The sequence below is a fragment of the Melanerpes formicivorus genome, unplaced genomic scaffold (assembly GCF_026170545.1).
Source record: "Melanerpes formicivorus ecotype bairdi unplaced genomic scaffold, bMelFor1.0.p_v2 SCAF_34, whole genome shotgun sequence".
Taxonomy (NCBI): Eukaryota; Metazoa; Chordata; class Aves; order Piciformes; family Picidae; genus Melanerpes; species Melanerpes formicivorus.
Window position 1 is genome coordinate 6054466 of NW_027142386.1, and position 14059 is coordinate 6068524.

Genomic DNA, 14059 nt, shown 5'->3' on the forward strand with positions numbered 1-14059 from the left:
CAAACGCCCCCAGCCCCTTCTCCCTGCTCAGACAGGAATTTCCCAGCCCACAGCTGCCTGAGCTCCTTCTCAAGAAACTTTTGAAGGTTTCTGAGCCTCCTCTAGTGCAAGGCAGCCCTCAGAGGCTGTGGCAACAGAGGGATCAGGTTACCCCCCTGCATTCCTGCAAAGCCTTTACCCGTGACTGATAGCCACCCACCCCTTCCCCCAGCACAAAGTCCCCAAGGCCTGAGGCTGTAGAACAAATCCCAACCTGTGACAGCAGCTAGCTCCAGCAGCAGTGTGGGGGTGGCTGGAGAGGCCCTCACTGTGCATCTAGAAGGGGAAAAGTGAAGTATCACAGAAGGGCAGGGGTTGGAAGGGACCTCTGGCCATCAGCCAGCCCAAGCCCCCTGCCAGGCCAGGGGCACCCACAGGTCACACAGGAACACATCCAGGTGGCTTTGGAATGACTCCAAAGCTGGAGACTCCACCAGCTCCCTGGGCAGCCTGCTGCAGGCCTCCAGCACCCTGCAATTGAGGAAGTTCCTCCTCCTGTCTAGATTGAGCTTCTGATGGCCAAGTTTGTGCCTGCTCCCCCTTTGTGCTGTCACTGCCAGAAGATTCCCCTTGGCTCCAAACTGGCCAAGTTCAACTGCTGTGAATATCCTTTCATTCCTCTGCTCTACCCCAGGCACCCCTCAGGAGCTTTGCTGGGTTGTGTGCATGCAGACAGAGGTGGCAGAGGAAGGGCCTCAAGCCTGTCTGTGTCCTCACAGTGCTGCAAGGCCTCGAGTTGTTTCCAAGCACAGACTCACAAAAGCTTCCAACTTTGTTCAACACCTTCCATATTTAATTTATTATTTATTCTCTACATTAAAGTATTTCTCATGCCAACACTTCCAACCTCCCATCCCTACCTCAAGAGAGGGAAAAGAAAGAGCCTTGACACAGCTTTAGGCTGGAATGCACTGGGATAAAGCTGCTGCTGTGTCCAAGTTAGGGACAACATCAAACAAACTACAGAGAGAACTGCACAGAGGAGACATCAGGGAGAGCTGGAATCAGTTCAGCAGCACCCAAGTCATATTAGCACCTTCCTAGACAAGCTCTGAGGGAGTTGAGGGAGGTGCAAGATGCTTGGGTTTGCCAGACCAGAGCTTAGACTACATTAAGCCTGGGAAGAAGCAAGCAAGCCTGCCAGCACTGGGCCTGGAGCCTCACCTGAACCCATCTGAGAAAACCAACAGCAGATTGACCAGCCAGGGTCTGTGGGGGTTGGGAATGCTGAGTGCTCCTGGCTGGCCAAATCTGTGCCTGGAGTGCAAAACCACAGCAGCTTCCAACAGGACTCAGGAGCCAGTGCCAGCTGGAGCAGGTTTCATAGCAGAGTTCAACATAGCCACTCACACAGCACCTCGCTTTCTCCTGTCACATCAGCTGGTACCAGACATGCTTCAGCAGCTCACCTCCCACCAGCATGACTGTGTCACCTCAAAAGTCTTTGTCACATCTCTCCTAATCCCCTTCAGTAGCAGCACAAAGCCTTGGAACCACCCACAGGTTGGTTGGTTTGGGGCAGTGTTTTCTGCCCAGTGGGGCACTCTGATCTCAGGATGCTTCAGCTGCTGGTTTGTGCCTCTGGCATTTCCAGAGTTCAAAGAGAAAACAACAACAACAACAAAAAGGTTAAGGAGGAAACTTCCTCTCAATTAAAACCCTGCAATTTAGTCATTAAGCCTGATTGTGGCTGCCTTCAGGTGGCAACCCCCTGGGCCTGTGGCCTCTTTGCTGGTGGAGAAGCACCAAGCAGTGTCCTCAGCTCCTGAACACCTTGAAGGACCTTAAGCCACAGCTGAAAAGAAACAAGAATCAGCGACTTGCACTTTTCAAGAGGCTTTCCACAGAGGGCCTGCAGGCACAGCAGCAGGGCAGCCCAGTGCTCTCTGTGTGGTGGGACTGAGCAGATGCTGGGGACAGAAAGGAAGTCAGCTTTGGCTTGGTGTTTTCTAACCCATGCCCCTCCCCTGGTCTGCAAGGAAAGATCTGCAACTTGTGGTGGTACTCAAGACACTGCCCTGAAACGCCTCCAGAAAGTCCAATTGGCCAAAGCAGCTTGGTGAGAGCTATTGCACATTTGAAGAGCTGGCCTCAAACAGGTTGGGTTTGTGTTGTTTTTCTTTTCCTGAAGATCCAAACCAGGCTTTGGAAAGAGAGGATATTTTAGACTGGTATCAGTGTAGGCTGGAACACTGGCACAGATGTCACCTACCCCGGGGTTTGGTTGTACAGGCGACAAGTAAACACCAACACATGAGAGAGAGGAACCCAAAAAACAGCATTTTCACAGAGCAAGGGAGCTGAGAGATGAGGCTGTGGTTAGTGCTTTGCAGTTGAGTCTCGAGGGTAGAACTCAGCCAGCGTTGTCTGAGGGATTCTCTTCAGCATCTCCTTGGGGAAGATCCTGAGGAGCTGCCAGCCGATGTCCAAGGTCTCGTAAACAGTGCGGTTCTCGTAGGGACCTGGGGAGAGCACAGCTCTGAGGTGTGGGGCAGGGAAGGCTTTGTGCCACCAGGCAGCTCTGAGGGCAGCCTCCTACCTCCCACACCTGTACATGGGGAAGTTCTCAAAACAGACTTAGATCACAGAGTGGTTTGGGTCGGGACAGACCTCAAAGGTCACCTGGGCCAACGCCCCTGCAGCGAGCAGGGACAGCTTCAAGCAGCCCAGGCTGCTCAGAGCTCCAGCCAGGCCCTGAGCACCTCCAGGAACAGGGCACCAGCCACCTCTCTGAGCAACCTGCTCCAGGGCCTCACCACCCTCACACTTCACTGGTGGAGAAGCAAGTGAGACACAACCCAACCCAAGGGTTCAGAGTCAAAGCAAAGAAAGACAAAGGCTGAAGACACTACAGGGGAGAAAAGGAAGGGTCAGCAGTCAGGTGGTTATGGTCATCTGGAGTGGAAAACCACCTTGGAGGTCCCTGACAGACAGCAGGAAGGTCCTACCCTCCCCACACCATCCCATCCCCTCTGCAGTAGCTAAATGGACTTGCACAGAGCTGCACCCACACCACAGCTGGTGCCATGGAGGTGGTGGAAGCCATGTGGGTGGAGATCAGCAAGACCTGAGTGAGATAAACCACATCCACAATGGTTTGGGTTACCCAAAGGGGGCCCCCGCGAGCACCACCCAAAGGGAGCCCCCCCGCAGTGAACAGAGATCCTCCACAGGATCAGGTTGCTCAGAGCCCCATCCAAGCCGGCCTGGAATGTTTCCAGGGCTAACTGGAAGCCAGGGCCCAAGGCAGATCAGGACACTTGGTGACATTGCTCGTTTAACCAAGCCCAGGTCCCCCCAGAGGTTGGTCTTGGGGGATGCCATGATGGAGAGGCCACCTCCAGGCACACAGAGATCCCTTATCCCATGATGTTATGGCCAAGCTCCACTCAGCAGGATGCTGTTGATGACCTGGACTTACCCTGAGCAATGAAGTTCTTCTCAAACTTCTGCAGGAACTCCAGGTAGAGCAGATCATCTGAGGTGAGAGCTTCCTCACCCACCACAGCCTTCATGGCCTGCACATCCTTCCCAATAGCATAGCAGGCGTACTAGAGGGGATGGAAACACAACAGCTCTTACCTTGGGCACCCAGCTTCTGCCTTAACCCCTTCAGAAGGGTCTCACTGAACACTCAGAGCTTTAAAGAAGCCTCAGGAGTGCTCTGCATCGATGCTGCCCTTAGAAAAAAGCCCATCTGAAGCTCATCTCTGCTCCTCTGAAGAGCTTTTCAACATACCAGCTGGTTGGAGACATCTGCATGGTCCTTCCTGGTCATACCCTCCCCAATAGCTGACTTCATCAGTCGAGACAGGGAGGGTAAGACATTGATAGGTGGATAAACCTGGAGGAGAAGAGACAGCCAAGGATTTCAGTGCTGGCACTTCCAAGTTCCCTCTCTACTTTGAGTGTCCTAAGCAGTGTGGCACACACCTGCCTGTTGTGCAGCTGCCTGTCCACATAGATCTGTCCCTCAGTGATGTAGCCAGTCAAGTCAGGGATGGGATGAGTAATATCTGGGGGGAAAACAAAAATGATACAAATCAGTCCTCAAACCTTTTGTATCATCTCTAGCCCTGAAGTGGGCACCACTCTGCAGCTAAGTGACTGCCAGAGTGAGATGCCTGGGCACCACTCTGCAGCTAAGTGACTGCCAGAGTGAGATGCCTGGGCACCATTCTGCAGCTAAGTGACTGCCAGAGTGAAATGCCTGGGCACCACTCTGCAGCTAAGTGACTGCCACAGTGAGATGCCTGGGCACCATTCTGCAGCTAAGTGACTGCCACAGTGAAATGCCTGGGCACCATTCTGCAGCTAAGTGACTGCCAGAGTGAAATGCCTGGGCACCACTCTGCAGCTAAGTGACTGCCACAGTGAGATGCCTGGGCACCACTCTGCAGCTAAGTGACTGCCACAGTGAGATGCCTGGGCACCACTCTGCAGCTAAGTGACTGCCAGAGTGAAATGCCTGGGCACCACTCTGCAGCTAAGTGACTGCCACAGTGAGATGCCTGGGCACCATTCTGCAGCTAAGTGACTGCCAGAGTGAAATGCCTGGGCACCACTCTGCAGCTAAGTGACTGCCACAGTGAGATGCCTGGGCACCACTCTGCAGCTAAGTGACTGCCACAGTGAGATGCCTGGGCACCACTCTGCAGCTAAGTGACTGCCACAGTGAGATGCCTGGGCACCACTCTGCAGCTAAGTGACTGCCACAGTGAAATGCCTGGGCACCACTCTGCAGCTAAGTGACTGCCAGAGTGAAATGCCTGGGCACCACTCTGCAGCAAAGTGACTGCCACAGTGAGATGCCTGGGCACCACTCTGCAGCTAAGTGACTGCCACAGTGAAATGCCTGGGCACCACTCTGCAGCTAAGTGACTGCCACAGTGAGATGCCTGGGCACCACTCTGCAGCTAAGTGACTGCCACAGTGAGATGCCTGGGCACCACTCTGCAGCTAAGTGACTGCCACAGTGAGATGCCTGGGCACCACTCTGCAGCTAAGTGACTGCCACAGTGAAATGCCTGGGCACCACTCTGCAGCTAAGTGACTGCCACAGTGAAATGCCTGGGCACCATTCTGCAGCTAAGTGACTGCCACAGTGAAATGCCTGGGCACCACTCTGCAGCAAAGTGACTGCCACAGTGAAATGCCTGGGCACCACTCTGCAGCAAAGTGACTGCCACAGTGAAATGCCTGGGCACCATTCTGCAGCTAAGTGACTGCCACAGTGAAATGCCTGGGCACCACTCTGCAGCTAAGTGACTGCCACAGTGAGATGCCTGGGCACCACTCTGCAGCTAAGTGACTGCCACAGTGAGATGCCTGGGCACCATTCTGCAGCTAAGTGACTGCCACAGTGAGATGCCTGGGCACCACTCTGCAGCTAAGTGACTGCCACAGTGAGATGCCTGGGCACCACTCTGCAGCTAAGTGACTGCCACAGTGAGATGCCTGGGCACCACTCTGCAGCTAAGTGACTGCCACAGTGAGATGCCACCAGTTAACAGCCCCACATATCACTGGAGTGCTCTTAGAGAGCCACAGAATTGTTTGGGTTGGAAAAGACCTCCAAGATCAAGTCCAACCATGACCTTTAAACCATGTCCTGAAGTGTAAGGATTAAAGCTGTGAGCACTCCTGACAGGCCTTGAACACAGCCCTGAAACCTGGAATCACTTCATTAGCAATAGACAGAAGGCAGCCAAGGCTTGCAATATTCAGATGGAAACCTCCAGCGAGGTTGTGGATCTCAGAGGTCTTTTCCAATGCAAATATTTCTAGGATTGTGTGATAAAACAAGGCCAGAAGGTACTCCCTGAGCTCTGGAGACACTAGAAAGTGTCATGTGAAGACCCCATGCTGGGAATCAACGGGCTGTTCTGCTGCTCCCAAAGAATGCTCCCTCCCTGCAGGTGTTCAGGGCCAGGCTGGATGAGGCCTTGAGCAACCTGGGCTGGTGGGAGGGGTCCCTGCCCATGGCAGGGGCTTAGACCTGGATGACCTTCAAGGTCTCTTCCAACCCAACCCATTCTTTCAATCTACAAAACCCTAAGCCCCAACAGCTGCAAGATTCAGATGGCAACCTGAAGGCCCCAGGACCTGAGGCTGAAACCTGGACAACCTCCAACCCTGCTGTGCCTCCAAACCGAGGGAGCTTGCTCTGAAAGCAGCTCCTTTGGGGTGCTGTTGATGACACCACTCACCATCATTGGGCATGGTAAGAATGGGGATCTGGGTGATGGAACCATTCCTGCCTTCCACACGCCCAGCACGCTCGTAGATGGTGGCCAGGTCAGTGTACATGTAGCCTGGGAACCCTCGGCGGCCTGGCACTTCCTCCCTGGCTGCTGAGACCTGAGGCAAGCCAGACAAGACCCAAAGGTTTTCAAGAAGTCAGAGCACTCCTACAGACCTGCTGTGTGCCCCCATTAAGCCAAACCAGTGACTTAAAGCCTCTCTTCCTGCAGGGGACATCAAAACACAGCCACAAGACAGTGATGGAATGAGAAGGAATGGATTGAAGTTTGAGGAGGGGAGATTGAGACTGGAGATGAGGAAGAAATTCTTGATAGTGAGGGTGGGGAGACTCTGGCACAGGTTGCCCTGGGAGGTTGGGGGATGTCCCCTCCCTGGAGGTGCTCAAGGCCAGGCTGGATGAGGCCTTGAGCAACCTGGGCAGGTGGGAGGTGTCCCTGCCCATGGCAGGGCGTTGGACCTGGATGACCTTCAAGGTCTCTTTCAACCCAACCCATTCCATCAATCTGAGTCCAACTCCCCTGCCAGAGGAGGATCACCCAGGGCAGGTCACACAGACACACATCCAGACAGGTCTTGAAAGTCTCCAGAGAAGAAAATTCCACAACCTGCCTGGGCAATTAGTGACTAAGAGCCTGAGTGGCTCCTGAAGAGCCCTGTGATGAACATTAAGTGTAAGAGCTTGAGCAGTTTCCCCCTCACTCTGTCCTGCAGCCAGCTCATGGACACCTACCTCTCGCAGGGCCTCAGCATAGGAGCTCATGTCTGTCAGGATGACCAGGACATGCTTCTCACACTGATAGGCCAGGAACTCTGCCGTGGTCAGAGCCAGGCGAGGCGTGATGATGCGTTCAATACTGCAAGAGAACAGCAGGGCATGGCCTGTGGCAAGAGCTTTAGAGGCTGCAAGGCAACTGCTCGCTTCCAACCCTCTGGAAAGCTGCTAGGTGCAGCAGCAGAAGCACCAGCACTTCAACTCTGCTGCCAAATGCCAGCCCCAGTGCCACGTGGCAGGACGCCAGCGAGGCTGCAGCTGGCAGCTTACTCAGAGCCATAGAACCGCGCTGGTTGGAAGAGACCTTTGAGATCATCGAGCCCAACCTTCAACCCAAGGCCACCATGGCAACCAAACCACATCCCAAAGTGCCCTGTCCAGCTTCCCCTCAGCTCTTCCCCAGCCACCAGAGGGTAAGCACTCACGTGGGGTCGTTGGCCAGGTTCAGGAACAGACACACATTGTCCATGGAGCCGTTCTCCTCAAAGTCAGACTTGAAGAACCGAGCGGTCTCCATGTTCACCTGGACCACAAGATGAAGGCATCAGCTCCAGACCAGACTTTTAGGTTGCTCCATCTTAACACAGAAGGGGCCTCAGAGATCAACTGCTCCAACCTCCCCATCATGCCCAGGGATACCTTTCAGCTACACTCAGCTGCACAAGGCCCCATCCAGCCTGTGGAACACCTCCAGGGAGGAGGCAGCCACAGCCTCCCTGGGCAGCCACAGCCTCTCTGAGCAGCCTGTTCCAGAGTCTCACCACTCTCCTACTGAAGAACTTCTTCCTCAGCTCCAGTCTAACCCTGCTCTGCCTCAGCTTCAAACCATTCCCCCTTGGCCTGTTTCTAGACACCCTCAGGAAAAGTCTCTCTGCAGCCTTCCTGGAGGATTCCTTCAAGCAGTGGAAGGCCCCCATGGAGTCTTCTCTAAGCTAAACACCCCCACCTCCCCCAGCCTATCCTCACAGCAGAGCTGCTCCAGCCCTTGGATCATCTTTGTGGCCTCCTCTGGCCTCACTCTGGCAGCTCTGTGTCCTTCTGCTGGGGACACCAGAAGTGGAGGTGAGGTCAGAGCAGAGCAAAGGGGCAGAACCCCCTCTCTTGCCCTGCTGCCCTCACTCCTCTTGCTGCAGCTCAGGACAGGATTTGCTTTCAGTTCTAAGCTCCTACTTCAGCTGCTCAGCATTTCATCACACTCAGTACCACTTCCCCCAAGCACTCCTGACTTACACCCATAGCAGCAAACACAATGGCAAAGTTCTCCTCACTGTAGTCCATCACATCTTTGGATTTCTTCACCAAGCCAGCTTGGCGACAGATCTGAGCTGCAATCTGGGTTGGGAGGAGCACAAAAGCCAAGTTTCAGTCCAGCTCTCCACTTGATGCTATTACAGAGCAGAGTTTAACTTCAGTTTACTTTTCAGTAAGCCATTAAAGGCTTAGCTTGGAGCACTCACCTCATTGTGGGGCAGGCCAGCAGCTGAGAAGATTGGGATCTTCTGGCCCCTGGCAATGCTGTTCATGCCATCAATAGCAGAAATGCCAGTCTGGATCATCTCTTCTGGGTAGATACGACACTGGGGGTTGATTGGCTGGCCTGGGGTAGTTAAGAGGAGATAATCTTAACCCATTCAGGAATCAGAAACATCAGATTTGCCTTTAAGCCCTCACCAGGCCTGGCTTAAGAACATACCCATGATGTCAAGGAAATCTTCAGCCAAAACAATGGGGCCTCTGTCTATAGGTTTTCCTGATCCATTAAATACTCTGCCTGCAAGGAACAGCCACAAAAATCAAGATGCCAGTTTGTGAGGGGCTGGGGTGAGGTCAGGCTGGTGACTCCCCAGAGGAAGGGGCAGGTGCTTACCAAGCATGTCCTCAGAGACAGGGGTTCGAAGAATATCCCCAGTGAACTCACAAGAGGTTTTCTTAGCATCAATACCTGAAGTACCTTCAAATACCTGGGAACAGAAGAGAAGAAGGAGAAAACACAGGGGGAGGGGAGGGGGAAGTCCTGTGCTTTACAGAAGACATTAGAGTGCTGCTTCACACCTTGAGAGCTTGTGCAGCCACAGGGCAGCAAACCTGCTGCAAGCAAAGCACTGCAAGAGCAGCTCAACAGTGCACAAAAGATCTCCCTTTGAACAAAATTCCTGAAGTGAATTCCTGACCCAGCCCAGCTGGTGCCACTCCTTTGATCTCAAGGGTTTCCCCTTGCCAACAGGGGGAAGTTCTTCAGCAAGACTTTGTATGAACAAGAAACAGCAGCTTGGGGGAATACTGGAAGTGCTCAGGTCTGGTGTCTCCAGCCTAAGGACCCAGAGCTGCTGGAATGAGTCCAGAGGAGGCCTCAAAGATGATCCAAAGGCTGGAGCAGCTCTGCTGCGAGGATAGACTGAGGAACCTGGGGTTGTTCAGCCTGGAGAAGAGGAGGCTGAGAGGAGACCTACTGGCTTTCCAGCTCCCTGAAAGCAGGCAGGAGCCAGGTGGGGATTGGTCTCTTTGTCCTAGTAAAAAGTGACAGGACATGAGGAAATGGCTTCAAGTTACACCAGGGGAGGTTTAGGTTGGCCATCAGAAGAAACTTCTTCACTGAAAGGGTTCTCAGAGCCTGGCACAGGCTGCCCAGGGAGGTGGTTGAATCCCATCCCTGGAGGGGTTTCAAAGCCTTGGAGATGTGGTGCTGAGGGCCATGGTTTAGCCCCAGACTCGGCAGAGTCAGAGAATGGTTGGACTGGGTGAGCTTAAAGAGCTTTTTCAACCAAAACAATCCTCTGGTTCTATATCCCAAGCAGCTCTGACATGGCTCATACACATGCTGATTAATGACATCTTTGGCTGTTGCAGCAAGAGGCATTCCTGCCCCTGGTCATACCTGAACCACAGCTTTGGAGCCACTGACTTCCAGAACCTGCCCACTCCTCCTTGTGCCATCAGGAAGGGTCAGGTGGACAATCTCTGCATACCTAGGAAACTGGAGATGTGCAGGAAAGAGGGTGGGAAGGCATTAAAATCCAGAAGAACAGCCCTGAAACAGCAGCTGTCAGCTTCAAGCAAGATAAAGCTTAGCAACTACTGAATTAACCTTGGAAACTGCTCAGAACAAAACTCCTTCTGAGGCAGACAGAATCTGCAGGCTGCAGAAAGCCCTGGCCAGAAGCTGTCCAGGTCCTGAGCTACTGAGGGAAAGCATCTGGCAAAGTTGGCTTTTGTCTGTTCACAGCTTCAGTTGCTTGTCCTCAGCAGTAACCTGCAAGCAACCCAAAAGTGCTTACAGTTCCCTTCTCTTTTGCTAACCAGAAGGTCATGAACCAAGCCAGGAGTTGTGTTTCTCCCAGTGTTTGGTCACTGTTTGGGGGATTTTGGTTAAAAAAAATGAAAGAGTTTCCTTTTTGCCCCCCAGCAGCCTCAACAAACCTTCCTTTTTCTCCCATGGGCATGGCCAGGACTCTCCCAGGGTCTCTCCTCAGCTTTACAGTAATTAAAGCATTAAGATCCAAACAGCCATCAAAATCAAGTGATTGGTTTCAAGCCAATCTGAGTGCTCCCTCAGCAGGCAGCAGTGGACCTGGTACTACAAGAGCTCAGTGCACCCCTGCACTTCACAGGCTGGATTGAACCTGTCCCAGCTTTAACCCCCAAAAGCTTCATTCATTAGAAGCTGAATCCTTACCTTAACTTGGTCCAAGATAACCAGAGGTCCATTCACACCTGACACAGTTCTGTAAGCTGGAAGCAAACAGGGCACAAGTCAGGGACTTCAGAAACCTCCTCCAGCAACGTTCCCAAGTTTAGTTCCCATCACCAGTTTCAGGTTTGCAGATCTGGGGTCCAGCTCTGAACCACTTCTGTAATTTCTGAACCCCACAGGAAGGTTTAGGTACTGGGTTGTGTTGCCAGCAGCCTCACAGTACCTGAGCTACCATGGAGATATGATATTGCCACTGCCTTGTCTGCAGGCCTCTATCTAGGGACCCTTTGAGTGCCACCAGAAACATCAGGGCAGTGGAGAGCTGACATTTTGAGCTAAACAAAACAGAGGTGCAAGAAGTTAGGAAGTTCTTCCCCATGAGGGTGGTGAGAGCCTGGCACAGGTTGCCCAGGGAGGTGGTGGAAGCCTCATGCCTGGAGGTTTTTGCAGCCAGGCTGGATGTGGCTGTGAGCAACCTGATCCAGTGTGAGGTGTCCCTGCCCATGGCAGGGGGTTTGGAACTGGCTGAGCCTTGAGGTCCCTTCCAGCCCTGACAATTCTGTGATTCTAAGGTACTTCAGAAGCAGGGTGAAGAATCTGTGGGAAGGAAAGTGCCACTGCAGTTGATGTCCAACAAATGGTCAGGACACCTTAATAATATCAAAATTCAGCCTTGCAGTTGGGTAGCCCCAGAAGTGTCCTGCTCCATGACCCTGCAGCCACCCACACCTGGTTTCAGCAAAGCCAGCAGATCTCATGCTCCCAAAGCTGATCAGCAAAGCTACTACAGTAAGCTGTGGGGGTTGGGAAGCTTCCAAAACCTTTCCTGTCCTCTGCTCTGTAAAAGGTTGAATTTCACCTCAGCCAAACTCCTCCTGCTCTTGAGCTATCCTGAGTTATCTGAAGGATTGACACCTGATAGAAGGCCACAGGCAGCCAGCTCAGCAGAAGGCTCATGTCTTAAACATCAGCAGCTCAGGCATCACCTCCACACACAACTTCTGCCCTGAATCCCTCACTCTGCTCTCAGCCCAGTCCTCCTGTGTTGTTCCAAGGAGACAGGAACAACCTGGCCAGAGCTCAGCATCACTTGACCCACAGATCACAGCAACACTGAGTCAAAGCTTTCTGAGGGTCACAAGCAGAAGTGACCAAGAGAGTGACTGTCAGCCACTGCCAGGGAAAAATGAGCAAGAGGAGAACAGGAGAGGCATCAGCACCAGGTTCTTAGTCACACTACAAGGCAGAGAGAAGTTGTGGTGCTAGGAAATTCCCCCAGCACCACTCCAGGCTGCCCAGGCTGGCACTTGCCATGGGGTGTCTCAACTGTCAACAGTGTGGTGTTTACACCTCAACACACACCTTCAACTGTAGCAATGTAATCTCTCAACCAGCAACAGTCAAAGCTACCTTAGATAAGGGCTGAGGGTCACGGGGGTGTAAACTGGGCTAAGGCTGGAAGGCTTATTCTGCAGTTTTCCTCTTGTCAAGTCTGCTGAGCACCCTCAGACACCCACAGGTGTCCCTGAATGTCTTAATCAACAGCACAAGCTTTGCTCCTCCCCCCGGGCAAGGAGTAGCACACAGGCCCCATGCTAGGGAGAAGGCTCTGCTTAGACTCCAAGTGTCTGCAGCCCCCAAGAAATGGAGAACATGACCCTGAGCAAACCATTCCATCTCATGACTGTCTCATGAGCACACTTCCTCCTCAGCCAGCAGCACAGGGCTCACACTCCTTGCTTTGTCCCCAAGTTTTGCAGTGTTTCACCATCCTCACTGGAAAGAATTTCTTCCTCATCCCCAGTCTCAAGCTCCCCTCTCCCAGCTCAAAGCCACTGTCCCTCTTCCTAGCACCACAAGCCCTTGTCAAAAGTCCAGGGAACAGGCTGAATCCCCCACCCCTGGATGTGTTCAAAAGCCATCAAGGTGTGATGCAATACTGGCTCTGGTAGACCTAACTAATGGTTGGACCTGGTGATCTTAGAGGTCTTTTCCAACCACAGTGACCCTGAGATCTGCAGAGTTCCCTGACACCAATCAGCATCAGCTCACCCCCAAGTCAAGATCCCTCTTTCCAGCAAGATCAAACAGTTCCATGGCAAACCAGAAGCAACTAAAGCCTTCTTCATAGCCAGCTTGCAATCAACATCAGTTTGGGTAAAAGCCAGAAGCCTGACAGAAAGCCATGAGGTGAATGTGAAGTCACCTTGGCTCCAACCAGAGCAGAGGAAGCCTCTGCAGGGCAGTAAAGCAGGGCAGTAAAGCAGGGCAGTAAGCTTGGGGGGAGCAGAAGTGCAAATGATCCATTTGGCTTTCAAGCCAAGCTGCCATCTGCACTGACCACGGCAAAGCAGCTCCCTGGCCACCACCTCCTAAGCCTTGACACCGTTTAGCTGCGAAGCCCCTCGAGTAATTGCTGCCTAGACCAAGAAGAGGTTAGGAAGGAGAAGCGAATCTCAACCAGCTTTGCCTCCCCCCCTGCCGTGCTGCAAGGAGAGGGCTTCCTGCCAGGCTGCAGCCTCATTTCCCCTTTTCCGTCACATTGCTCAACTTCGTTCCGAAAGCACAGCACCCGCGTCAGCTCCCGCAACTCACAGCGACCTGCCGCCCTGTCAGTCCCCCCCGCGGGGCACCAGGGAGGAGACCCGAGCGCCCTGTGCCAGCCGGCGGGCTGCGGGCCCCCGGCTCCGGCCTGGCACCCACCTAAGCCTTCGGAAAGGAGGAAACGCTGCCGAGGGGCAGCGCAGCCCCCACCCCCCGCGCACCCCCGCGCCTCGCAGCGAGGCCGCTCCCGCCCCCGAGCCGCGGCCCAGCCGCCGGCCTCAGGCCTCCCGCCCGGCCCCGGGGCAGCCCGGCCCGGCCGCGGCCCAGCGCTCGGCGGCGGCTGCGGGGAGCCTCCCGCCGCCCTCGCCCGCCGGGCGCCGCACTCACTGAGGCGCGGCTGGGACAGGTAGTCGCGGGTGAGCGCCGCCACCTGCTCGCGGGGCCCGCCGGGCCCGGCGCCGTTCACCAGCCCGCGGACCGCCCGCACCGCCGCCGCCATCTTCTCCGCCTCCGCCGCCCAGCGCCGGCCCGCACCGCGCACGCGCAGATAAGGCCCCGCCGCGCGCCGCCCACCGCCCGGCCCCGGCCGCGGGCGGGCAGCAGCCGGAGCTGGCCGCGGTGCTGGGGGGGGAGGCGCCGCGGAGCGGCCGCAGCCGAGCAGCCGCAGCCCGGCAACCGCAGCCGCGCCGGCGGGGGGGAAGCGGGGGAAAGGGAGCGAGAAAGAAAGGGGAAAGAAAGAGGGGAGAAAG

The 14059-nt window shown here is 54.5% G+C and overlaps 1 protein-coding gene across 1 annotated transcript; it reads right to left on the bottom strand.

Moving 5' to 3' along the window:
* Positions 1-810: 810 nt before the first annotated feature.
* Positions 811-13842, bottom strand: ATP6V1B2 (ATPase H+ transporting V1 subunit B2). Its single transcript, XM_068156693.1, has 14 exons — positions 13698-13842; positions 10749-10804; positions 9951-10049; positions 8943-9036; positions 8769-8846; positions 8533-8672; positions 8306-8407; positions 7501-7598; positions 7034-7157; positions 6249-6399; positions 3973-4055; positions 3779-3883; positions 3461-3590; positions 811-2501 (listed from the first exon to the last, which is right to left on the bottom strand). Exons 1-14 carry the CDS (start codon positions 13807-13809, stop codon positions 2359-2361), a joined length of 1515 nt encoding a protein of 504 aa, XP_068012794.1. The 5' UTR covers positions 13810-13842; the 3' UTR covers positions 811-2358.
* Positions 13843-14059: the final 217 nt, after the last annotated feature.

Coding starts and splice junctions, on each gene's coding strand:
- ATP6V1B2 (XM_068156693.1), bottom strand. CDS start 13,809: ATGGCGGCGGCGGTGCGGGCGGTCCGCGGGCTGGTGAACGGCGCCGGG. Junction 8,847..8,942: donor TGTCTCTGAGGACATGCTTG/GTAAGCACCTGC, acceptor TGTTCCTTGCAG/GCAGAGTATTTAATGGATCA. Junction 4,056..6,248: donor TCTTACCATGCCCAATGATG/GTGAGTGGTGTC, acceptor TTTTCCCCCCAG/ATATTACTCATCCCATCCCT.